Source organism: Cibotium barometz, chromosome 9 (assembly GCF_041138505.1).
Source record: "Cibotium barometz isolate CiBa-2024 chromosome 9, ASM4113850v1, whole genome shotgun sequence".
NCBI classification, from domain to species: Eukaryota; Viridiplantae; Streptophyta; class Polypodiopsida; order Cyatheales; family Cibotiaceae; genus Cibotium; species Cibotium barometz.
The window spans coordinates 37322745-37348330 of record NC_141054.1 but is presented as its reverse complement, the minus strand read 5'-3'; the positions used below and the strand labels follow the sequence as shown (position 1 = coordinate 37348330).

The following is a 25586-nucleotide window of genomic DNA, read 5'->3' as shown; positions in this document are numbered from 1 at the left end:
TTCTAGGATTGTGTTCCTATTACAGGCGTTACATACGGCACTTTGCTGAAATTGCTTCGCCTCTTCATGCTTTGACGAAGAAAGCAACTCCGTTTAGATGGGCTGATCGGGAAATTACAGCATTCAAAAAGCTCAAAGAAAAGCTTACTTCGGACCCAGTATTCGTGTTACCGGACCTCCGAAAGGCTTTTGTTGTCCAGTGTGATGCATGTGGAAGTAGCATTGGTGCAGTTCTCATGCAAGAGGGACATGTTATAGCCTATGAGAGTAGAGTTTTGCAAGATGCTGAGAAGCATTTGCAGGTGTATGAGAAAGAGATGTTGGCTGTAATTCACGCTCTTTCTACATGGAAACACTACTTGCTTGGGGCTGATTTCACTGTGCAGACAGATCATCAGACCTTGCGATATTTCCTCACGCAGACTAAGCTTTCAGAGAAGCATATGCGTTGGGCAAACTTTTTGTCAATGTTTCACTTCCAGATTGTGCATGTGGAAGGCAAAAAGAATGTAGTGGCAGATGCTTTGTCACGCAAGCCACAGGTCTCTGCAGTTTCACTTGCTTATCATCATGAGCTTGATGAAATGAAAGAGCAGTATGCCCATGATGAGGATTTTGACAGGTTATATGATCAGATGTCTGAGGGTCAGCGGCATGAGCATTACACTCTCAGAGATGGGTTTTTATTGATGCATGGCAGACTGTGTGTTACCAGGCCATTGCGACTCAAGGTTATGATTGAAAGTCATGCTCCACCGTATGCAGGTCATAGAGGGATTGACGCCACGGTCAAAGCAGTAGAGACTTTCTTTTATTGGCCAACCTTGAGAAGAGATGTTGATGCCTTTGTGAGGCAATGCATCGTATGTCAGAAGGTAAAGTTTGACCGTCAGAAGACACCAGGGTTATTACAGCCTTTACCTATTCCGGATAGACCTTGGGAGAGCATTGCCATGGATTTTGTATTTGATCTTCCACGGATACAAACGGGAAATGATGGCATCTGGACTATCATATGCAGGTTCAGTAAGCAGGCACATTTCATTCCCGTGAGGAAGACAATTAAAGTGGATCATATGGTGAAGTTGTTCATGGCGAACATCTTCAAGTATCATGGCTTGCCTACGTCTATCATTAGTGACCGTGATCCACGGATGACGAGTTTGTTTTGGAGAGGGTTGTTTGACAACATGGGTACAACTCTCAAGTTTTCATCGTCATTTCATCCACAGACAGATGGTCAGTCAGAAGAGGCTAACTCTACAGTGTTGGATCTTCTCAAGTGTTATGTGTCAGAGCACAAGCAACAATGGGAAAAATATCTTCCTTTGGTGGAGTTTGCATATAACAACACTGTACATAGCTCGACAGGCAAGGCGCCTTTTGAGATTGTAGAAGGAGGGAAGAAGGTACCGCCCATTCTGCATACAAAGGATAAGATCTTTGAGGCTGATCAGTATGTGGAGAGCTTGGATGAAGCTTATCGGAGAGTTAAGTTGGCCCTCCAGAAAACTCAGCAGAAGCAAAAGAAAGCCGCAGACCGTCACAGACGTGATTTACAGTTTGCATTGGGTGATTGGGTTCTTTTGCGCTTTGAAAAGGCTAGACTCAAGAAGATGAAGGGTAAAGAGCGCTTATTCCCTAAGTTGAGCATGCGATATTATGGGCCTTTTCAGGTTTTGGAAAAGATTGGTGAGGTAACCTATCGTTTGAAGATACCAGATCACTGGAGGATTCACAATGCTTTTCACGTGAGTCTTCTTAGACCTTTCCGTGGGGATGTGCCTGAGGATGTATCAGATGAGGCTCAGCCGGAAGTTGAGGAACTTGATGAGGTTCTGATTCCAGAGCAGATACTGGCACATAAAGAAAGGAAGGTACGAGGTAAAGTTTCCCGTCACTATCTTGTGAAGTTCAAGAACTATTCACCGATGGATGCGAAGTGGATGGAGGAAGGTGACTTAACAGATTCACCTCAGGTTTTGCAGCTTTATCTCGATGCCTTTGAGTTAGAGCCGACTCTTATTGTGGCTCATTCAGGTTCAGCAGAGCATGGGTCTGGAGCATTACCTGATGCTCAAGAGGGGGGTAGCACCTCCACTCCCTTGATACAGACAGGCTCAGATGACATCTAGAGGTCGCTTGGTGCAGATTTTCTCTCACCCGAAGGTACTGAGGCTGACAGTACATCTGTTTTTGGGACTTCTATGATATATGTGTACTAGTCACATGGAGATTGTTGTGGATATGTATGGTTCACAGTGGTATACAACTTGGACTATTACTATGCCATTGGTTTGCAGTGAATGTTGATACATGTGTATGGCTTAGAGAGATTGGGACGCTGATCTTGCCATATTGTATATTTCACTTTGGATATTTTGATGCATCACCAGAATGCAATCGAGGACGCTTGCCATTTTTCAAGAGGGGGGTATGTCATGGCCCTGTGAAAATGGAGCAGGACAAGTGTGGGCATGGTGGTTGCAGAGTCAGAATATTTTATGATTCACATGGGGGGTGCCCGGACAGAGTTTAAGATGTGTGGACATCCCTAGGTGTGAAGGGGGGAACTAGAAACATTAAGTTTTAATGTTTATTGGAGTTTGCCCCTAGGCCTTAGTGGCCCTAGGAACTTATTAAAGTTGGGGCCCTAGGGATTAATTTGGGGAGGAGTTTTCTCTCTCTTCTCTCTCTCTCTTCCCTTTTTGTGGAGTCGTGTAGCAAAAGTGGAGAAGCCTTCATGCGCATGGGGAGAAGCGTGGAAAAGCATAGAAGCAAGGCGGCTGCTGTTTTCTGAGTGTTTGCTGCTGATTTCTTCTGTATAACCAGCTGTACTTCCCACGTGTGCAGTCCGTACAGCACTGTACGACTGCAAGTACAGGCTGCTGCTGAAATCTGCTGCAAGTGTTCTTCTTCTCTGCTGGAATTCTCTGCGCACAGGCCAGTACAGGCTGTACCAGCAAGTACACAGCCCGTACAGCCCTGTACGACAGCCGTACAGTGTACGGACAGGGCTGACGCACGCTTTTCTGAGTTCTGTAGCTGCAGGCGGTGCTTGTCAGGTGGCTGGACAGACCTGAATACACAGGTTCAGGTTGGTACAGGAGTGGACAGCAGGCTGTTTATGCAAGTACAACTCCTGGCACGTATCCCGAGGCAGTACAGACGGGTACTGTGCTGATTTCCAGATCTGTATTTTTCAAGGACAGCATAAGAGTGGACATCAGGAGGAGGATACAGGCAAGTACAAGCACACGTGTGAAGCAGGGTTGTGGATACAAGTGCCTGCAAGCACAGATTGGTGCTGTTGCTTCCTCCAGTGTTGTTTCACGAGCTGAACTTGGTAAGCTCTGTTTCTGTTCATCTATCTCTCTTTCTACTGCTTGATGTCTGTTGCAAATATGTGTTATCTGGCCCCTTGTGAGAGGAGGGGTATGGCAGATTGACAAGGGATTAAGACAGAGATTGGACAGCACATGTGTGATTGAGCTGAGAAGATGTATCATGCACTTGAGTTATGCCAGATGTATGCCCATGGCTGGCCTGCTTTGTGATCTTGGCTGATCAGAGGGAGGCACAGTGTGTTGCTTGAGGACACAGATCTGTGTGCATTGATCCTCTGTGCTGAGAAGGATTTGTGGGCCGTCAGATTGGACTTACAGGTGTAAACTCTTGGCTGGTCTTTGTGTTGTACTCAGCCATTCATATTATTTTAATTGAATAAAGAAATACCGCAAGGGGCGCCAAGCTTTGGGGCCAACAGGTGTCGCTGTGTTTTCAGATTTGGGCACTCTAGCTCCAATCTGTGTTTTGTTTCTCATCTAGACTACAAGTGGACGGGTGATTGCTCCTACCGCACTCTGGTTTCTATCAGAGGCCGGTTTCAGTCGGCCAGCTCATATGACATAGACCACACATGTGAAAAGCGCCTATTTATTAGGTTAATATTCAGGTCATGGACCGTCGGAAAACAGGCCGACAACCAGATGTGAAAACCGACCAGCCGCATGGTGTCCTATATAAACATTAGGCAGCCTAAGGCATTGTTATCTTATTCTTCTACAAGAGCTAGAGTCTCTCGGCCAGGACAGCTAAGGGAACTGCTCTTTGCAAGGTGGTTGAAGTAGGTCAAGGGCAGAGGTAACACTCAGTGAAGATCGTCTCAGTAGAAGATCGCTTCAGACTGGGTATTTCCGGCCCAAGTCCCCCTGGCAGGTGTATCCAGTTTCCCCGTGATAGTTCGCTTCCCCGTCCTGCGGAAGGAGTATCACCCACTGATTCGATCGATTGGACGATCGATAGGGCAGGTTGTGGAGTCCCCATAGACGGCCACATCAGTGGTGGCCAAAGCAGCGGGGGCATCCCATCCAGCAGCCTCTGCATTGCCTCCAGGAAGGATCTTCTGTAGGTTATTGCGCTCTCAGGCCTCCAGGTCAACCCAATTCTTCAGCAGGTCACTTCAGAGGGTCCAGATCAACAGACCCCAGTAGATCAGAGAGTCCTACCACCCCTTTTTTCACTGCTCGGCGAGGCTAGGCTGCCAGATCTAGATGAATGAGACTAACGGTAACTCCCACTTCAGCAGACCACTGGTCCTCCCAGGATATCTCACCTACCTTCCTCAAAGACTACTGGAAGCGACTGTGGAACAGCATCCGACCTCGGAAGGTCGCTCTTTTCCTCTAGCAGGTAGCTCAAAGGAGTTTAGCTGTTGGCACGTGGCTGGCCATTGGTGGTCATCCTGCACAGTGCATGTGATGCAGCCACCCGCACGAGTCGCCAACAACGTTGCCTTTGGGCCTGCCCCAAAGCACAGAAAGTGTGGCTGAGGATTCTTCGACTATTTAGCGTCTCTCTGACTTCTTCCAGCATCATCCCTTGGGGGGAAGTTGCCTAGGTGACTCAGTGAGGACGACCCGCCCTCGACTATGAGACAGCAGATGGTTAGGCCCTCAGCATACAGTCTATCCCCACCCTCGACTCTTCAATAGAGGCCTGGGTTCCCGGCACTAGTCAAAGGTGGGAGATCATCAGCAGCATTGCGGCATGGCACATTTGGCAGGCACAATGCACAGAGACCACTGAGAGCACCCTCACCCTCACCCCCCAATGGAGGCCATCCATGTCATATGGACAGATATCATTCATACCCTCCGCGGCCAGCGGGGGAAGCTACAGGGAGATTCGGACCCCATGCGGAGACGTTGAGAGGACTTCCTACACATCTGGCAGCAGGGCCTTGGACAGTGCCGGTGACCTCACTTGGCACTACAGGCTGCCGGTTTGGCTTCCCCCGTCTCCCCCCCCCACCCCCCACGGTTCTCTCCAAGAACGGCCAGCCATGGAAAAGACTACCCTCATCAGTGTTTTTTCCCTCTCTTGAGGGTTCTGAGGATGTACTTCAGCCTGTTGGCTGATTTTTCATATAACTAATAGAAGGATCTACTTCCCAGGAAACAATGGACCCTTGTGGATTGGTGGTTGCCCCTTAAGAGGAGTATTCTACATTGGAATGTTTATTTGTATCTATTTTCATTTCAAGGTTGTACTTGGAAATCTGGCAGCCATATGGAGTGCCCTCAAAAATTGTACATAAATACTCCTTTCAATAATAGACAGAGAGATGGACAGTCAGGTTTAACACCAAAATCAAGAGAAAGTAATGTGAGATTATGCATGCCCATTTTGACAAGAAGATTCACGGTACTCATTTAGTACACGTGAGACTCCTCAGCTGTGTTTTCTCAAGAGCTGGATGGAACGATTTGTCACTTACAATGGTGAGTGCATGCCAAATTCAAAATTCACCCATTTGCCTGATAATTTTACAAAGGGAGAAGTTTACAACCTCTACGTGGAAACGTTGAAAGGAAGAAACATGTGATCTCTTTCATTTACTTCATTTCTTAGAGTTTGGAAACAATATTTTGCTGATGTGAAAATTCCCAAGAAAACTAGAATGGGGATTTGTCAAATTTGTGCAGAGCTCAAAGCCAAAAGAGATGTTGCAAAGAAATTTGAAGAAAAAGGTATGTTTGATTTGTGTTTTTTGTACGTTTTAATTTATGAATGAGAATTCCAAGTGGTATAATTTAAACTAGCTTTACATTGTTTTGAGTTTTCAGGTCCTATTCTACAAGCACTTAAAGCTCATCGAGAACAACAAAGTACAGAGCGTCAAAAGCTAGCAAAGCATCGAAAGAAGTGGTTCCTAGATGAAAAGGTCTCAAAAGGGTCAGAAAGGCACATGCACATGCAGGCACCTGGGTCATGGACTAAGATGTCTCGAAAGAGTCATGACACAGCACATGCAAGCGCTTGAAACCGCATGCACGCACGCACATGAGCACACATGCAGAGGAGGGACACAGCAGGAGAGCTTACCACTGATTCCACGTCAGACAAACTTGGCATTTCCTAGTCACTTTCCAAGCCATGCAGAGGAGGCACACAACAGCAGCAGAGCTTACCATTGATTCCACATCAGAAAAACTTGGCATTTCCTCATCACTTTCCAAGCCATCCTCATAATCCTGACCTGCAACTGCACTTTTGGTCGGTGCTGGAACATCAACAGTTTGATCTGTACAACATAAACCTTGCTCCATTTGGCTGGGAACTCCTCCCTGTAAAAGGAGAGCCAATTCCTTTGTGAACCCAGGTACCTCAGCGTGTGACTTAGACTGATCGGCAGCTGCAGAAATATCATTGGCATTCAGTGCACCCTGTGATGCCAAAACTAAACTTTTGCTGCGATGAACTCCAGCATTTTCAGGGGGATCCATGGCTTCTTTGTCATTAGTTTGAGCAGCCACATCTGCACTAGCAGAGTGTATGGCAGATAACAAACCCTGAGTATTCACAGTGTATTTAGCATCATTCTCCAGACCCTTTGAAGCAGGCTCCAGCTTAGCAACCTGATCCACTCTTACAACGCTCCTTTTATCCTCAGAATCAAGCGGCAGTAACTCATGCCCAGAAACCTCAAAGTCATCAGTTCCTTCATATCCTCCACCTGAGATGCCTGAATCATTCTCATCACCTTTCATCTCTGAGGGCAGATATAAGGGAGAAAACAAGGAAGGTAAATGTGTAGCAGAACCAGGGGGTGGTGAAGGGATATCTGTGTCTTCGGTATTTAAAACACAAATCATATGCTCAAGACCAGGTACATCAACAATTAGTGGCTTATCAGCTGAACTTACAGCATCAATGGCACATGTTTCCTTGACTTCACTTGCACAACATTGTGAATCCAAGGGTTCAGTTGCATGAGCAAGTTTATCAGCACCCTTTTCTGCAGGGTATGGTAGAGGCTTTATTTGTGAAACATCAAGCCCAGCATCCTTAAATCTCTGATCTGCACATCCGCGGCAAAAAGCCTGACCATTTGAGAAAAGGTGCTCTCCTCCATGCAAGGCTCTCGCTCCTTAGGAGCTATGTCTGCGGGCCCAATATTGGATACTTGATAATGCAAGATTGAATTCGGTGAAAGTATATCGAGAAAAACTTACCTGGCAGGGACTCCACAATTTCATTGTCGTTCAATGCCAAATGGTTGGGATTGTTCTCTGCAGAAATTCTTCTCCGCATTTTGTAGTAATGAGCCCGGACACTTTTGAGCTTTCGTTTTCTGTTGGACACTTGAGGATACTTTAGCCTGTTCAAGTTTGACAGCTTCCCCGGGTTGGTTGCAAGTGCTTCACTTTTAAGCATCCGAAGCGCTGCGTCCTCTGAAACTATAGGATCATAGAGAAGTGCCCGCCATCTCTCTCGAAGCTCTCGCACTGTATAGCGTTGTGAGAACTTCACTGCACCTTTTGCAAGTGCTTCCATAGCTGCACCAATCTAAAATCCCCACAAAAAGTTATTACATTCATCCATGATCCAATTCAGGATTAAGACCTCGTATGCTCTATGCATTACGTCAGTGCTTGCTAGGATTAAAAGGAACAAGAACCTCCATAGCATTCTTCAAGAGTATATCGTCTTCAACAGTCCAAGAACTGAAATCCGGGCGAGGCCCAGCTTCTGCTACAACACCGCCAGTCATAACATCAGCAGCCACTTCGGCAGCTACCTTAGCTGCCGTTGCTGTGGCATCTCCAACCTCCACTGAGTCAAGAGCTCATCATATCAGGAACACTGAAACCTTGTTAAGCTCAACAGCAATATGAATAGATGAAAATGAAGCAAAAGTCAGGAACAAAGGGTGATAAACGCAAACAAGCATGACAAGTTTCAAAGAGTCAAAGTTAACCACGGTTAGGAATAAGCTAGTCACATCATCTTACCAGTATTTATATTAAACTTCAAAACAACTTTTCTTAGGTACCCAGCTAGTCAGTTGATGATTGATGTACCTAAGGCACTCCATGCCAAGACTGCTATGGCCCAATCAAGGCATGGTTGCGTAGCTTACCAAGGTTGGGGTGGAGGCCGTGAGGGCAGTGCTCAGGGTTGAGATGAGCCTGCAATACAGTCAAAAAGCAAACCCTCTAATAAAGAGCTAGTCTACGAGAAGAATCTACCAGCCAGGGAAAAAAAAGGAGCAAGTCTTTGAATGAAGCCAACTGCTTCTGCAATGTCCTATTAAAGCCAACTGCTTCTGAAATGTCCTTTTAGAAGTAAATCTCAATTATAGGCACAGATTCCAGGAACTTTATCATCTACGAAACCCAAAAATATCAAGTTCACTTCAGCAGCATCCTTGACAAGCAACCAGAGAAACCTCCTTTAGATTCGCCGAGGCAATAGAAGAGTTTGTCTTGCTTCAGGCCCGCAATCAATTGAACGAATCTTGTGGCTTTTGAGAAAGCGGCATCCCCAGATGACCAGAGACTCTGGTTCGCTACGTTGGCTGTTAGGTGTGCCGAGGCCTCTCCACTGAGAGGCAGATTGCTCCCCTCCTAGAAAGGACCAATTATTGTCATAGAGGAGCTTTAATTGGGGCACTATGTCTATATAAGTGAGTGGTGAGCTCATCATCAGGAGATCAGGACCACATCAAGCCTAGGTCCAGGTGTAGCTCGACAACTAGATGTTGGGCTCCAATGGTATGGGACACTAGAGTTTGGCGTAGCATTGTGATCAATCAATTGACAGTACGAGTCTAACCTCACGTTGAAGAATGCTTTGGAGCTATGGTTGGGCAGGGAGCTAGCTAGCTATCCATGCATATGGATGGCACACATTTGCGTTGTCACCGCCTAGATTATCCTTAGCAAGCGGATCATGCAGAGGTATGAGCTTCTTTCCGGAGGAGGGGAGATCCTTGTTGAGTTTCCAACTGTAACTTGCTTGCCCGGGGGCCGGGAGACTAAGGACTTTGACACACTTTTAGATACCATCAAATGCTTACTTAACATTCAAACATGAAACACGGCCATAGCCTTGACGTATTTCCATGATCACTTCGCATAAAACGTAGAAACTAAAAACATCCACCATTGAAAGCTAAAAATAGACGCTGCACTAGGGCCAAAATGGGTCCAACCACTCCCCCCCCCACCTCGGATAATTTTATTACCAAGCTTTGAGGGCTCACCCATAACAGGGGTTCCTGCCAGATTATCCATGTACATAACCATAAACAAATGCACAATAGGGCTGTCCATCTCATGCCCAAAAACCCATGAACATATAAAGTATGTATGAAGCCAATATACCTCTCAAGGGTACCACGCCTTCCAACTCTTAGAGAAAAACTGCAAATATTCATCAACATAAATACCTCTCTGTCTCTAGCATAATAAAACCATAGGGGTGCGTACAACTAGTACAATCTTCACTTCAGCTGGTAGGGCTGGTACAGCACGTACATGAGCTAGTGCAGTCGGTACAACTGGTGTTGCATGCGCGGAAGCCTTGCTATACTGATCCATAGCTCTCTAAGCCTAATTAAGAACAAGATGCTAAATAAACATGATTAAGATAGAGGAGAAAGAAGAAGCGAGAGATTGGTGTCAGGGTTTTTCTGTATTTAATATTGTACAAAAAGCTTACAAGGGCTAGTGCAGTCGGTACAACCAGTATAGGGACTGGTAAAAAAGTACAATGGCTGGTACAACAAGTACAATGGCTTTGTAGAGGGGAGTGGAATAGTGTAGTGTCCGTGTAGCACACGGTAGATACACACTGTGCACATGACATATATGTCATGTGCACAATGCCGTATACTACACGCACACAAGACTAGCTTCGAGGTTTGGGGAAGCTTGGAGCTAGGCAGGCTGATTGGCGAGCTGAGTTAGGGATAGACTAACGGGCGGGCACCCAAGTATGGACGGGCGGGCGCCCAAGTGTGGACGCCCGATCAAGAGCCTATAAAGGGGTCGCCAAGGTTAGTCATTAGTCGTATAGAGTCTCGCGAGACTCTATATGACTAATGACTAACCTTGGCCACCCCTTTATAGGCTCTTGGCCGGTCATCGGGCGTCCACACTTGGACGCCCATACTCGCGAGACTCTATATGACTAATGACTAACCTTGGCCACCCTTTTATAGGCTCTTGGCCGGTCATCGGGCGTCCACACTTCGGCGCCCACCCGTCCATACTTGGGTGCCTGCCCGTTAGTCTATCCCTAACTCAGCTCGCCAATCAGCCTGCCTAGCTCCAAGCTTCCCCAAACCTTGAAGCTAGTCTTGTGTGCGTGTAGCAACCTTGGCCACCCTTTCATAGGCTCTTGGCCGGTCATCGGGCGCCCGCCCGTCCATACTTGGGTGCCCGCTTGTTAGTCTATCCCTAACTCAGCTCGCCAATCAGCCTGCCTAGCTCCAAGCTTCCCCAAACCTCGAAACTAGTCTTGTGTGCGTGTAGCACACGGTAGATACACACTGTGCACATGACATGTAGACTCTTCATAGAGTGATGTAGACAAGAAGGCAAGCAGCCAACATGGTGGAACAGCGCCTGCAACAAGAGAGAGCCTCCTTTCAATGAAGAGAGGGGGCTGCAATTTATAGATATGGGGCTCTCATAAGCTAGAATAGGAAAGAGAAGGCTACACTGACAAGTGGAGAGCTGAGGTGACAAGTGTGAGGCCACTAGTCTCACTTTGATCCACTTTTTGCCACATGTCCCAATTCAAGAGATGGTTCTCTCCATAAACTTCACCTTTAAAAATATCCCAACTAGTAGACCTTGTGCCAAATGTGCTTTGACATGTCCCCCTATTTGCTTAGCTTACGGATGTAATGACGCGAACAGAATTTCCATGGGGGTTGTCCAAAAATAGTAACCCTCCTAACTTTTAGGAGTCTGTTCCTTTGTATTCCACCTTATTAAAAATGTATGTGAGAACTATGTAGAAGCATGTTTCGATGCTAGAGAGCTCGCCATACATGCTTTCCACTTGACACTTAGCTCCAATGCTCATTTCTGTGTCCAAGAAAATGTCTTGGGCACCCAAAGGATAATCCCCCATTCCCAAAGCTAATACATGCTTAATCTTTTGGGCATCCAAAGCCATCCACATATGAAACCTAGGGGAATGTCCAGGCTGGTGACACCAACTCCTAACCGGTGTCTTTGTGCAAACCGGTTCAGGTTTTTATTGCTCATATTTGACATTTCTATAAAACTTGGGGGCTCTTACTTCATGTGCCTTTACCTTGGTCGTTTGCCTGGCTCGGGGAGTTGGGCCACTTGTCGTGTGGCCATGTTTCTTTGTTTCATATCCCTCTACCTCATCCCTTGTCTTGTTTGACACCCACGTTCAGTTACTTAAAAGTTTAGGAATATGAATTGATAGACGCCAAAAGAATGAGCCTAAAAAGGATCAGCCCACACCTATAGAGGGTCGTCTTTCCTCATTTCATCATTTGAGCCTTGAGTTAGAATAGAGCACAAAAGAAGAAAGGAGATAACACATCATCGACCTATCTTCTTCTTCAGCAAGTCCATTTCCTGCTTGTGCTAGTGTGCTCAAAGCTATTCAATTTTTCTGTAGAGATGTTTCTGCTCACTTTCATCTCCACAATGTACATGTTAGTTTACCTAAGTAAGTTACGAGACTTTCTGGTGTCGATCTCATCTCCATCAATAGCTTACAACTTCAGAGGCTGATATCCCAAACATTCAAAATCAGTAGCATGAAGCAACAAAGCAACAAAGGCTTTAACGATTCCACTAAGTCCTCCATGTTTCATTACAACCAGCATAGTGGTTCGGGTCCATGAGCCACTAAGAGTATTGCTGAATGCCATATCTGGCATGCGTGGTGCAAAGAAGCCATGAAAGGGCATAGCCTCTACCTAGCCCCCACCCCCCCCACCCCCCAAAAAAAATGAGAGTCTATCAGATCCACCTCGATGTGCCTCATACACAAACTCCTGCAGCCAATGAGACAGAGGCATCATTAGCCACTACAGGTCCCAATGTGGCTTTCTCCCCCTCCACCCCCGATTTAGTCTCCCTTCAAAATCAGCCATCCATAGAGGGAGCACTCCCTCTTTTCATACAGGCAGCACCCCCCATGTAGTCTCCCTTCAAAATCAGCCATCCATAGAGGGAGCACTCCCTCCTTTCATACAGGGAGCACCCCCCATGTAGTCTCCCTTCAAAATCAGCCAGCCATAAGCGGAGCACTCCCTCCTTTCATGCAGGATTGATAACTGCTCTTTTGCAGATGCCCCAAAAAAAAAAAAAAAAAAAAAAAGTCTACCAACAAAAAGAGCTTTTTTTATAAAAAAGAAAACATGGTTTTCAACGTTCATCCAAAGCTGTATACATGGGAGATCAACACCCCTATCATCCTACACCAAGTTCATAAGAAGACTTCATAACATAACAAATATGGGACAAGACCCCCTTGAAATCATCATCAAACTAAAGACTCCTTACAATCTGGTGTTGAAATGCCCAAATATCTTCTTGATCTTAATTTGGGAGCTGAAGTGGACTAGAATCTCAAATCCCTCTAGAACTATCCATATTACAAGCCAGTGAAAGCTCTCACCAATGGCAATTTAATGGTGCAGCCAAACTCGTGTGCATTATCCTTCTTTTGTTGAATAAATGCACCTTTCCGATACAATTGAGTGGCACACGCTCATGCAAAGCACCTTTTGTTGAAGAAAGATAGAATAAGGAGCCAGATATGGTATGAACATAGAAAGAAAGAAAGAGAGATTATAAGCCCACACACAAACATGAAAAGCATGATGGCACAATACAACAGACAGGCTTTGTAGTGCAGATTTCAAAAACCACAGCTTAACGTCCACAAACCATATTCCAAACTAAAACATAAGGATGTTGTGAACCACATAACAATGGTGTCGAATGGCTTACTTCCAATCTCAGTAGTCTCTGTCTTTACTTGCTTGAGAATAATGCCCTCTCCACGAGTCTCCATCTGAGAGTAGTCCGTGTGTGGAGCTCGAATATCTTGTTTTGGTGAACCCTATGTTGAATAGAAAATCAACAAGCATTTACTATTATCATGCTGGATTAGGAATAAAACTACATGTTCAAAAAAAAAGTGCTTAATTGGGATAAAAGGTTTTTTTTTACAAGATCCTATTATTAGTTAACAAAAAACAGCCGTGGAGGGCTAAATTCAAACTCGCCTCCATGTATGGAATGAGGATCAAAGAACAAAAGGGAAGGAAGGATGCACTACTCCTCTGGCTGGCCGCTCTGTGAGGAGAAGGCTATCTCGGGGGAGGGAATAACCACAAGTGGGCTGTAGTGCCAAGTGGGCTAACCACCTCTATTTGTGAGAAAAGGGCCAGGTCACCAGAGCCTCAAGAAGGCTTTATGACGCTTCCACATGCAGTCAGAACCACTCTGCAACTTCCCCCACTGGCCACGGAGGGTATGAATGATGTCGACTGATGGACTCCGTAGGCGGCGTGTGGGTGCCTTCGATGACTTCACTGCATCGACCTCTCCAAATGTGCCATGCTGCAATGTTGCTCCAAATCTCCCATCGTTGGCACGAACCAGAAGTCCAATGATCAATATATCAGGCTCGGGCTCGGGCTCGGGCTCGGGCTCGCACTCGCACTCGCACTCGCACTCGCACTCGCACTCGCACTCGCACTCGCACTCGCGAATTGAGAAGGTGAGAGACCTGAAGGGCTAGCCCGCCTCCTTTCTCCTCATAAGCCATGACAACCTCAGCCTCAGTGGCCCATGCAATAGTGCCCCATGTAATAGTACGGTAGAGGTCCTGTCCATCGTGAAGATGTGAAGAATCCGGTGCCAAACCTGCTGAGCCTCCGGGAAATCCCAAAGACAATGTCGCTGAGACTCCTGAGGGTGGCCACACCTCAAACAAGCTACTAGTCTACCGCCAATGGCCAAAGACAATGTCGCTGAGACTCCTGGGGGTGGCCACACCTCAGACAAGCTACTAGTCTACTGCCAATGGCAATCCCAACCACATGCCAACCGCCAAACTCTTGTGTGCCAGCAACCACAAGAGATGATCTTCTAAGGTCGAAAGCTATCCTTGAGCCTCTTCCAAAAATATGAGAGAAAACGCACTGAGAGGCCCTGAGATTGCCAGTGTCCTATTGCTACCAAAGTGCCCTCGACCTTGGGCATCTGGATCTTGCGGCCTAGCCGTGTAGTGTACGCGAAAAAAGGGGTACCCAGAGTCTCCTCCCTGTCTACAGGATCTTGCTAAGTCCACTCCCCCGGGTCCCAATGGAGGCGCGTAATGGGCCGGCTCTCCCAGATCCATAAACACAAGAGCCTCTCCTTGGCCACCTTGACCGGAGGGGGGTCAATGTGCCACTCCTTGTGTGCATGAAATCCGATCACCCTCATCTTCTGTAAAGTGCATCCACTAAAGTCATCCAAGGGGGGATCTGATCTCTCTAATCTACCATGGGGTCCAATCGAAAAAGTGAGCAAGGCGCAACTCTCATCCGCGCAAGGATAGGGGTCAGCCACTCCGGAGAAATAGAAGAGTTGAGACTCAATGTTGAAGCTGAGTCTGTCTCTATGCCAGATCCCACTAAAGCCTCTCTCCTAAGCCTCTGGGGGAACCTATCTGAATGCAAGCCAATCTCCAAGGGATCTAGCAGGCCTCTAGCATGTGGCCACTAGGTAAACGGATTAGGGGGTTCCAGATCACGGGCTCCAAAAGATGCTCCTTGGAGGCTACTGGAACTTACTGCCAGAGGGCCGACCTAAGGTGATCCCTATTCCCAAGCTCGTAGTATGCTGGCGGCAAATCTATCCTCGAAAGCTAGGCTAAAGCCACTAGTCCGTATTTCCATGAAGATCCATCTAGTGCTCTGTTGTTGCATGCGCGGAAGCCTTGCTGTACTGATCCACAACCCTAACCCTAATTAAGACATAGTCACAGGGAATGGGGAGGCGGAGAGTCATGTCTCGGGCCGGTGCCTCGTTTTTGCCGGTGAGTTCCCGTTCGGGACGCGACGCGGTCAAGGTAAACGGCGGCATCGCCCGTCGTGCGTAAGTGTGCGGCTTGTACCAATACAGAAGGTCATGAACTCGGTGTGCCAAGACGAGAAACGGGCGATGGCCGACTCGACGGGATGATCTCCCGACGGGGCGGCTCGTCGCCCTCGACGGGGCCGTGCTCGGGGTGAGACGTTGGGACAGCTTCGGCCATCGCCTCAGCTCGGTCTCGGAATGTTCCATGCAAGACGACGTGGACGGCGTTGGAAGCGTCGTGACCCCGGGCTCGTCGGGCCGGTGGCGTCACGCTCGCGGGAAGGAGGAGCCGCTCCCCATGCCCCGACCCACCTCTCTCCCCCCGTTCGTTTTTACATCGACGAAGGGGGCCGCGTCAACGTCGTGCATAATATGCTGAAATTCTCTTTTACTGCTACGCTTTCATTGATTTTGCCCACACCTGATGCCATGCCATTGGACCCTTGCTACCTGTAGCCTGGACAACTCTGCTAGCTACCTAAAGGGTGCCAGACTCCCTCATACTCATGATGATGATGTGCTAATGCTGCTAATGATGATGTAGATGTTGTAGATGCTGTAGGTGCTAATGCTAATGATGATGAGGATTCTAATGCTGACTAATTACAGATTAAGACTGTTCATGCACAAGATTAGCCATGGCACGCGCGTGCACATGACATCCCCTTCTACTAAACTTGATGACAAGGTGGACACTCTGTCATCCTTCCTCCCTGGACTGCTACTGACCTTAAACTAATACTGACTTTGACTTCTACTTAACTAAATTTGACTTTGACTCATCTTTTTGTCTCAACACCTTCACTCCTGATCTCCACTTCCAACTCTTGCTAAAGAACTGAGCATCTGTTCAACTAATATCCCCATGCCTGCTTTCCCTTACTCTTAACACAGCATCGAGCCACCTACCGGAACTGATCATGCCTATTGCTAGGCCTTTGGAACTAATCTGAGAGCTTAATGATGTACTAGTTCTGCATACATACCCTCAAGGAATGCTTCCTAGCTTCGCATGTTTGCAGACCATGCCATCTGCTACCCTGCTACATTCCGAATTGTGCACCTTCCTTGGGACTATACTTAGTGGGATGAGCCTGAATACTCTGATACCAATGTTGCATGCGCGAAAGCCTTGCTGTATTGATCCACAGCCCTAAGCTTGATTAAGAACAAGATGCTAAATAAACATGAATTAAGACAAAGGAGAGAGAAGAAGAGAGAGATTGGTACCAAGGTTTTTTTATATTTTTATATGGTACAAAAAGGTTGCATAAATGCTTGAACATGTCTGGGCCCTAAAGGGGTTGACCCCTAGCCCGTTTCTACATAACTTCTACTGCCTAGACTTTAGATGAATGAATGATGACTTGCTGAAATGCTAAGAATGTCTTTATGCTTATATACTTTACGGAGGACCAGGTTGGCTGGCTCCAACACCAATCGGCCTGTTTGGTGGACAAATAATATGCTGAAATTCTCTTTTAATGTTGCGCTTTCATTGATGTTGCCCACACCTGATGCCATGCCATTGGACCCTTGCCAGCCTGTAGCCTAGACAACTCTTCTAGCTGCCAACAGAGCCCTGCTGGCTGCCGACAGGGTGCCAGACTCCCTCATGCTCATGATGATGATGTGTTGATGCTGTTAATGATGATGTAGATGTTGTAGATGCTGTCGGTGCTAGTGCTGATGATGATGAGGATTCTGATGCTCACTAATCAAGGATTAAGACTGTTGATGCACAGGATTAGCCATGGCACGGGTGCGCACATGACATCCCCTTCTACTAAACTTGATGACGGGGTGGACACTCTGTTATCCTTTCTCCTTGGACTACTACTATGATGTCCACTTCCAAGTCTAGCTGAAGAATTGAGCATCTGTTCAATTGCTATCCCCATGCCTACTTTCCCTTACCCTTAACACAGTGTCGGGTCACCTACCGGAACTAATCATGCCTGTTGCTAGGCCTTTGGAACTGATCTGAGAGCTTAATGATGTACTAACTCTGCATGCTTGTCATGTGCAAGACATGCACTGGCTAATCCCAGGCTAATCCTGAGGAGGCAACAAGATAAAGACATATTAGAACCAAATTTTTGAGCATGTGTTGTTGCTTTTGGCAAAGGAATGACTGATGGTGGACAAGGGGGTGCTGTCGGCCAACATATGAGAGCAAAATGACCTTTCGGTTGCAGTACAATATGTGGATTTTATCCAGGACCTAGCCAACCAGTAGTCGGCCAATCCAATTGATTATTCCAAAGCCTATAAAAGGCAACTAAACTCATCGCTTTTGATCATTCAATCTTGGATTTGGATCACTAGACTAGGCTTTAGCTTAGGTTTTACACCTTTTCAAGAAGGCAGCCTCTGGCTGCAAGATCAGATGTACCTTTTTGTACTATAAAATATACTGAATACTTAGCTCTCTCTCTCTCTCTCTCTCTCTCTCTCTCTCTCTTCTCCTTGCGTTTTGCATCAGCATGTTCCACGATGTGTTTAGGACCGAAAGAAGACTCCCAGAGCTTCCGCATGTAATATTGGTGGTATCCGAGCATCAAGCTCAGCAAGGCTTAACACTAATTCAATACCAAATGAAGGTGCGCAGGTCCAAGGTACCAGAAAGTGCGCAGGTAGGAGGCCCAAGGCAAGGAACACAAGACATGGAAGAATTCCCAGGAGGTTGGTTGGTGGTGTTCCACAAAACCGGCATTCCTGTGAGTCAGGTGCCACTTGGGGCAATCCAGGAAAGGCTTTCAAGCAACGGTTCCAGGGGAGGTTGATCCTCCAAGGGGTGGAGTGAGAGTGCCAAACTCAATACTCAGGAAAGACGGACCAGAGACAGTGTTCAAGGAAAAGGCAAGAATGGAATGGGGACTAGATGGAACAGATGCACGAATCTTCATCATAGTTAGAGTGGACTTGGAGCCCGGGCCGGGTGTTCACTGAAAAAGTTGCCAGAGAATGGGATGATGACGATCATCCAAGAACACAGATTGGAATCCCATCATCAAGTTTAGCAGATGGGGATGTCATGATAAAGACAAATTAGAACCAAAGTTTTGAGCATGTGTTGCTGCTTTTGGCAAAGGAATGACTACTGGTGGACAAGGGGGTGCTGTTGACCAGCATATGAGAGAGCAGAATGACCTGTCGGCTGCAGTACAATATGTGGATTTTGTCCAGGACCTGACCAACCAGTAGTCGGCCAGTCCAATTGGTTATTCCAAAGCCTATAAAAGGCAACTAAACTCATCGCTTTTGATCATTCAATCCTCCTTGGATTTGGGTCACTAGGCTTTAGATTAGGTTTTACACCTTTTCAAGAAGGCAGCCTAGGGCTGCAAGATCAAATGTACCTTTTTGTACTATAGAATATACCGAATACTCAGCTATCTCTCTCTCTCTCTCTTCCCTCCCTTCTGCTTGCGTTTTGCATCAGCATGTTCCAGGATGTGTTTAGGGCTGAATGAAGACTCCCAAAGCTTCCGCATGTAACAGTACATATCCTCAATGAATGCTTCCTTTGGCTTCGCCTGTTTGCAGACCACTCCATCTACTACCTTGCTGCATTCCTCCTGGAACTATGCACCTCCCTTGGCACTATGCTTAGTAGGCTGAGCCTGAATGCTCTGATAACAATGTTGCATGCACGGAAGCCTTGCAATACTAATCCACAGCCCTAAGCTTGATTAAGAACAAGACGCTAAATAAACACAAATTAAGACGGAGGAGAGAGAAGAAGAGAGAGATTGGTATCACGGTTTTCTTGTATTTTTATATGCCATAAATGCTTGTACATGTCTAAATATATTTAGGAGAGGATGAAAAAAATAGAGAGATCATAAATTTGTTATTTTATGTATCTTTGTATGTCTATGTGTAGAAGCAAGCACAAGGGCGATTGAATCAAAGTTGGTGCTTTCGAGTATAATTCTGTCTTCAACTTGAGGTTAGTTCTTTTGATGCTCACTCTCTCTCAATTTTTGTATTGAAAAGAGATGCATAGAGAGAGAGAGAGAGAGTGGTGGAGAGAGAATTGTGTACATTAACATACTTAAAAAAGAAAAAAAAACTTTCATAGAGAAATATATGTATCGCTATGTACTTCTTTCTATTAAAGCGATATATAAATCAAAGTTGGTGCTTTCGAGTATAATTCTGTCTTCAACTTGAGGTTAGTTCTTTTGATGCTATCACTGTCTCTCTCAATTTTTGTATTGAAAAGAGATGCATAGAGAGAGAGAGAGAGAGAGAAAGAGAGAGAGAGAGAGAGAGAGTAGTGGAGAGAGAATTGTGTACATTAACATACTTTCTTTTTTTTTAAACTTTCATAGAGAAATATATGTATCGCTATGTACTTCTTTCTATTGTTGCGATATACATATACAATACTAGGGTTGGGTTTATGTTGGCAAAGATACATAGAGATCATTGTAGATCATTAAGATTTTAATTTTGGATTTCAACAAAATGGAGCTTCAAAATGATAATAACCTCTCCAAAGATGTAGTAGCTCTGGATGATTCTTGCAATGAAGAAGTAGCTTTGTCTGGCGCCATATGAGTTGATGAATGTTCAAGCTGCAAAGCACCTTGCTCGGTCAAGGTCTCCATCTAGACAAACAAGCTCTAAACGTCTTCAAACTATTGTAGATACATGCGACCGCACTGAGAAAACTTCAGTTTCTTGTAAGGAGTACTTAGATGCCCTTTGGGACGAGATTCGTGGAAGTGGCAGCCAAAGGGGAGATACATTGAGAGATGAGTTGACTCATCATCTCCATCGCATCCATGACAGTAGTGGTCGCATGGAGGCACTGGACACCGATGTCTCATTTTCTTTGGGCAGGGAGGAGATTGGAGAACTTCTGTACAAATATATCTACGTGGCATCCAAGTGCGGGATGCACGTGACACCAACCCTCACCCATGACACCAACCCTCACCCAGTTGCCTCGGACCTTTGATGAGGAGAGACTCCGTTGGCCATTGATATGGAACCCCCTCTTCGTGATGCCCAGTGGCCACCCCTTGGGCACTCGCTCTCACATTGCATGGGGGCATTTATATAACCTGCTCAATCTTTGGGAGAGTAGGCCAACTTCGGGAGAGGCACACCCCCCCCCCCAAAAAAAAAAAAAAAAAAACCCCCAAAGGCATAGGATAGATGACTCACTAGGATTCAAGGCTAAGAGCAGATCATCCTCGCCATCGACTCAGCCATCCCTCCCGATTAGCTGACTCCTTTCCAGGATCTCCCTCCCCACCCCCCACCCCTCCCTTCCCCTAGACTCCTTCACTCTCCATGATATCCCCTTAACAGCCCTCTACTCAGACAGGAAGCCCGCACTCATTTTCTCAATAGGCCCTCAGGGTCAGCTTGTTGGAGAATGCGCAGGCGGAAGCATAAACTGAACAAGAGAGAGAGTAGAGAGAGCTTGTGGGCAAGATCACCTTTTATATTAGCAATAGGCTTTACAATGGGAATTAGCCAGCAAGAGATGTTGAACTTGTGCGAAGGAATGGATAGAAAAGTGCACAGTGGGGAGACTCCTTTTATAGTGTAGTGTGGAAGCTGGCCGATAACTCCACGACTCCTAAAATAGAAGAAAAAAGACAAATACCCAATAAATGGGACAATCCCAAACACACTGAGATGCATCAATTCTGACACCCCCTCTGCAACTCATAGAGTCAAGAGTCTGAAGAAGATAAGTTGAAGAAGATGCAGCCATGGACCCTCCAACACCGTGAATACTGGAATCACCTTCAAGAGAGCACCCGCTAACCTGTTTCCTCGAAACAAAATGCCACCATGAACAACAAGGAACTTTGCTTGGCTACGAATTCCCACACAAGTGTGCAGTGAACTCCCAAGAATAGATAAAGAGCTGCTTGACACACCGCACTCATAATCCCCAACAGTGGACAGAAAACACATCACGTCCCAAAAGCCTCGAACAATGAACTCGGAACAGATCCAGTTCATAATCTCTCCTACACAAAAGATAACCATGTCCTACCAAATGCCTAATGCTTGAAGCCCCCTCTCCCACCCACAAGCCTCCTCTGGCTAGAAGCACATAGAGAGAACTGCATGTATACTAGAGAAGTACACCATCTGGGTCCTCTTGAGCCGGAAGCGCCCTGGAAGCCCTAAAAATGGTACTAGAAGAATCTATATCATTGTCATGTATCGTGTCTTTGCCCTTTCTCTGAGATGAAGACTTGTCCTTGGTCTTGTCCTTCTTCTTAGATAAACAATCCTTGGAGTCTGGACAGATGTCCTCTCTTCCCACAAGAGAAGCAACGACTCCGACCTTTCTTCTAAACTGTGGAAAGTGCCTGGTCAGAACTATTGAGAGACACCTTCAACTTACCCTGTGAAACGAGGACATACTCTTCCTCCAAAAGTAGGGAGCTAAGATCATCAAAATCCAACTGAGTGGATGTGACCTAGCACCTCAAAGATCAAGAAATCACATCATAGTCCAAGGGAAGTTTGGTGAGGATAAGTGTAGCCAGCTGAGCAAAGGACAAGGCAGCACCCATTGCTAGTAACTAGTCATGGATAACCTTGGCCTTCATGAGGAAAGACTGCATGGAACTGCCTGTACGAAATAACAAACCGTAGAGTTTCCCTTGCAAGGTAACTGCCCTCATCGACGAATCTTGAGCAAAGAGATCCCCCAATTTAGATCATACCTGACGGCCGGTGAGACCTCCTCTGTGATGGTCCGTACAAGCACTGAATGCACCTTCGAATCCCAATTCTCCCAGGCTTGTAATTCCGCAACGAATTCATCCTCTTGATTCTTAGTCCACCTCCTAGAGTTCTGAGGACGCTTGAGCTTCCTCTCAGTGCCCTGAACAATATCCCACAAACCCTTGTGGATGAACCAGATCCGCATTTGAAGCTTCCAATGGGCATAGTTGGAGCCTTTCAACTTGTCATCCTTGTTCGTATAGGGGGGAGCCATATCCACACCACCAAGAAACACAAATCTCAGCTCTCAAAGACTCCTCTCAAGTGCTTTCCAACGAAGCGAGGCTCCAGAACCAATCAGCCCCCTCTCAAACCTGAGAGAGACAGAGGCTGGACACCAACAAAACAATCCAAGAAACCACCGGGAAGTTGGAACCTCCTACCGGAAGGGTAGGGACTCGTGCAGGAAGAAGAAGATGTACAGCTACTTGTATGGCAACTCCACATGCAAGAAGCTCACCACAATTGATGCTAAAAACAGAAAACGCAGCCAATAACTCCAACACTTACTTCTAAAGAGCAAAACATAGCCTGTAGGGCTGGCCGACAGCAGCAAGAGAGCTGGCTAGACCAGAAAACGCAGCAACTAAATATACTGATTTGCAACCAAAGAAGCTATGGAAGCAAAATGCTCAGCAAAATAGAAGACGGGGAGCAGTTTGCAGAAGGATGGACCAGCTTGAACCCACGCGAATGATACCATGTTGGAGAATGCACAGGCAGAAGCATAAACTGAACAAGAGAGAGAGTAGAGAGAGCTTGTGGACAAGATCACCTTTTATATTAGCAATAGGCTTTACAATGGCAATTAGCCAACACGAGATGTTGAACTTGTGCAAAGGAATGGATAGAAAAGTGCACAATGGGGAGACTCCTTTTATCGGGTAGTGTGGAAACTGGCCGACTGCTAGAGCTGGCCGACAGCTCCACAACTCCTAAAATAGGAGAAAAAAGACTAAAATACCCAATAAATGGGACAACCCCAAATACACTAAGATGCATAAATTCTAACATAACTGACTCTCTCCCCCACCTTAGCAATTCAGTGGCAAGTCTCTGCAAAGAGTGAGGATTATTGGTTTCCATGATCACCAGTTTCACATAGACCCTCCTTCGGCCAAGGTTGCCCATGACAGATCTTAGGGATTTTGGCTCTAGGAGAGCTGACCGGCTGACCCTCTCCCCCACTGAGGAGTTTAGTGGCAGATCTCTGCAATGAGTGAGGATTATTGGTTCCCATGATCACCAGTTTCACGTAGACCCTCCTCTGGCCCAAGTAGCCCATGATAGATCTTGGCAACTTTGGCACTGGGAGAGCCGACCTTTGATATGTGTCCAATGGGACCCAGGCGAGTGGGTCCTAGGAGGGGGAGGAAAATTTCAGCCTAGAGAGCCCGACCACCCCCTTCTTTCACTAGTCGACGAGGATGGGTCGGAGGAACCGGATTCATGAGATTGATGGTACCCCAACTGCGTCAGCTGATAGGTCTTCCCAGGGCATCTCTCCCCGGTTCCTGATAGATTTTTGGAAGCACCTGTTGGACAGCTATCGGCCAAGGAAAATCCCACTCTTTCTTTGGTAGTTAGCCCACTGCAGCCTCGCTGTCGGCACTTGCACATCATAGTAGGATCCTTATCCTTAAGACTCAAAGAGTAAAATCCCACTCTTTCTTTGGTAGTTAGCCCACTGCAGCCTCGCTGTCGGCACTTGCGCATCATAGTAGGATCCTTATCCTTAAGACTCAAAGAGTAAAAGTCAAAGATGGAATGCAAGCAGCAGACACCAGATGAAGATGCAAAGAGGTTATAAGAAAATGGAAGATAACAACAATAAAGATGTTTTTGAAAATCTTACACTTCCCCTTGCACACATCCACATCCATACAGTATGACAAGGGGGGTTTCGTACATATCCGGTATTCACTATGCTCAATTCGAAGCTTTACACCTCTCATGAGGGTACTGAAAGGTGTGGAACGTGCCCCATAAGAATTGTACCATAAGGGGGTTACAAATGAGGCAGGAATGCCAAGTAGAAAGGAGGAGATGAGTAAACCTCAACGTTTGTGTGGTCCGGCAGCGTCAATCTTAGGGGTGCCAGAATGTGCTCTCTCATTGAGCAATCCACATCCATCACATCATCCGGTGGTTCACCAAAGTCCATGTCAGAGAGAGGCACAAGCTTTATCTTCTCCTTTATCATCTCCATGTCGACCGGCGTCTCATCCTCTTCACTGAAGAAATTGTTTCCGAAATCGGCTTCATTGTGATCCATTTCCATTGAATCCTGCATGGACATAATCTCTAGAGTATAAAAAACATGGAAATGGCATTTTTCACAATAATTTAAAGGTAGAAAAAAAATGTTTCAAAGAGTGAGAAAAATGAGAAGCTCTGACTGGAGAAGAGAAAAAACAGAGGTAAAACAGCTAAACTAAAGCTAAAATGACCAGTTGTTTTGAAAAGCGAGTTTATAAATCCCTGTGGAAGTCAAAATATGGCTATCTACGTACGTATGGATATATGTGAAGAAGTATGAATTATACGGTTCATACGTGCATACGCAAATACATGTACAAATATACATACATACATCATAAATACATACACAGGTATGTATATTTTTTTTTTTTCCTTACTAATGCATAAATTTTTTTGTGCAGCACTGTATGGGAACTTGCAGGTGAACAGGTAGATTATTAATGCAATGCCCTGTAATCTGACAGTTTTTTGGTAATTCAAATCAAGGACAAAACATGTCTTAAGCATGGTTCAAGAATCATACACTGCAAATCCAAATGATTGGAAAACTTCAAAAAGCTTTGCACATCTTCGATGCTAATACAGATAATTATTCGAGTGGTTCACGCACCTCGTGAATTTGCAGATGCGCGGAGTTAAAAGCTTGGAGACATAGCCAAAACCCAGAGAGCAAAACCTAAGTTTACACCAAAGCAACTGTGTCTGGAGATTAATTAAACCCTGTGTCTGTTGGGTTTCTTTACTTAAACTGGCTTTTTAGAGGTGCTAAATGAGCATTTGCATATTCAAGGCTTCCAAGAATCAATATAGCCGAGGGGACTTCAAAGTTCACATGGCAGTGGTGCCTGGGTCCGATGTTAAGGCCGGGGAGTGTGGGCCCGAGGTGACCCGATGTTTTGCATGTATGCATATTCTCATTGTAAATAAGTGACCCGAAGTGCTTTGTATGTATATGTGCATACACATATATGTGTGTATGCATCTATGCATACATATGTGTATTTGTGTGCAAGTGTATGTGTGCATGTGCACGTGTGTATGTATGTGTCTATGTATGCCTCTCTCACATAGGCACACATTTGTGTCTCTCTCTCTCATGCATTCTCTCTATGTCTTTGCTATCTGCACTCTCAC

General features: G+C 46.1%; 1 protein-coding gene across 1 annotated transcript in view; it reads right to left on the bottom strand.

Moving 5' to 3' along the window:
- Positions 1–25377, bottom strand: part of LOC147635538 (uncharacterized) — a 94432-nt gene extending 69055 nt beyond the window's left edge. Inside the window, exons 1-7 of the mRNA XM_086802877.1 lie at positions 25285–25377; positions 25063–25128; positions 24247–24477; positions 13299–13410; positions 7964–8118; positions 7518–7851; positions 6474–7363 (exon numbers count right to left, since the gene is read on the bottom strand). Coding sequence (XP_086659003.1) covers positions 6474–7363; positions 7518–7851; positions 7964–8118; positions 13299–13410; positions 24247–24477; positions 25063–25128; positions 25285–25362 — 1866 coding nt within the window. The 5' untranslated portion in view covers positions 25363–25377. The remainder of the gene's footprint in view (positions 1–6473; positions 7364–7517; positions 7852–7963; positions 8119–13298; positions 13411–24246; positions 24478–25062; positions 25129–25284) is intronic.
- Positions 25378–25586: the final 209 nt, after the last annotated feature.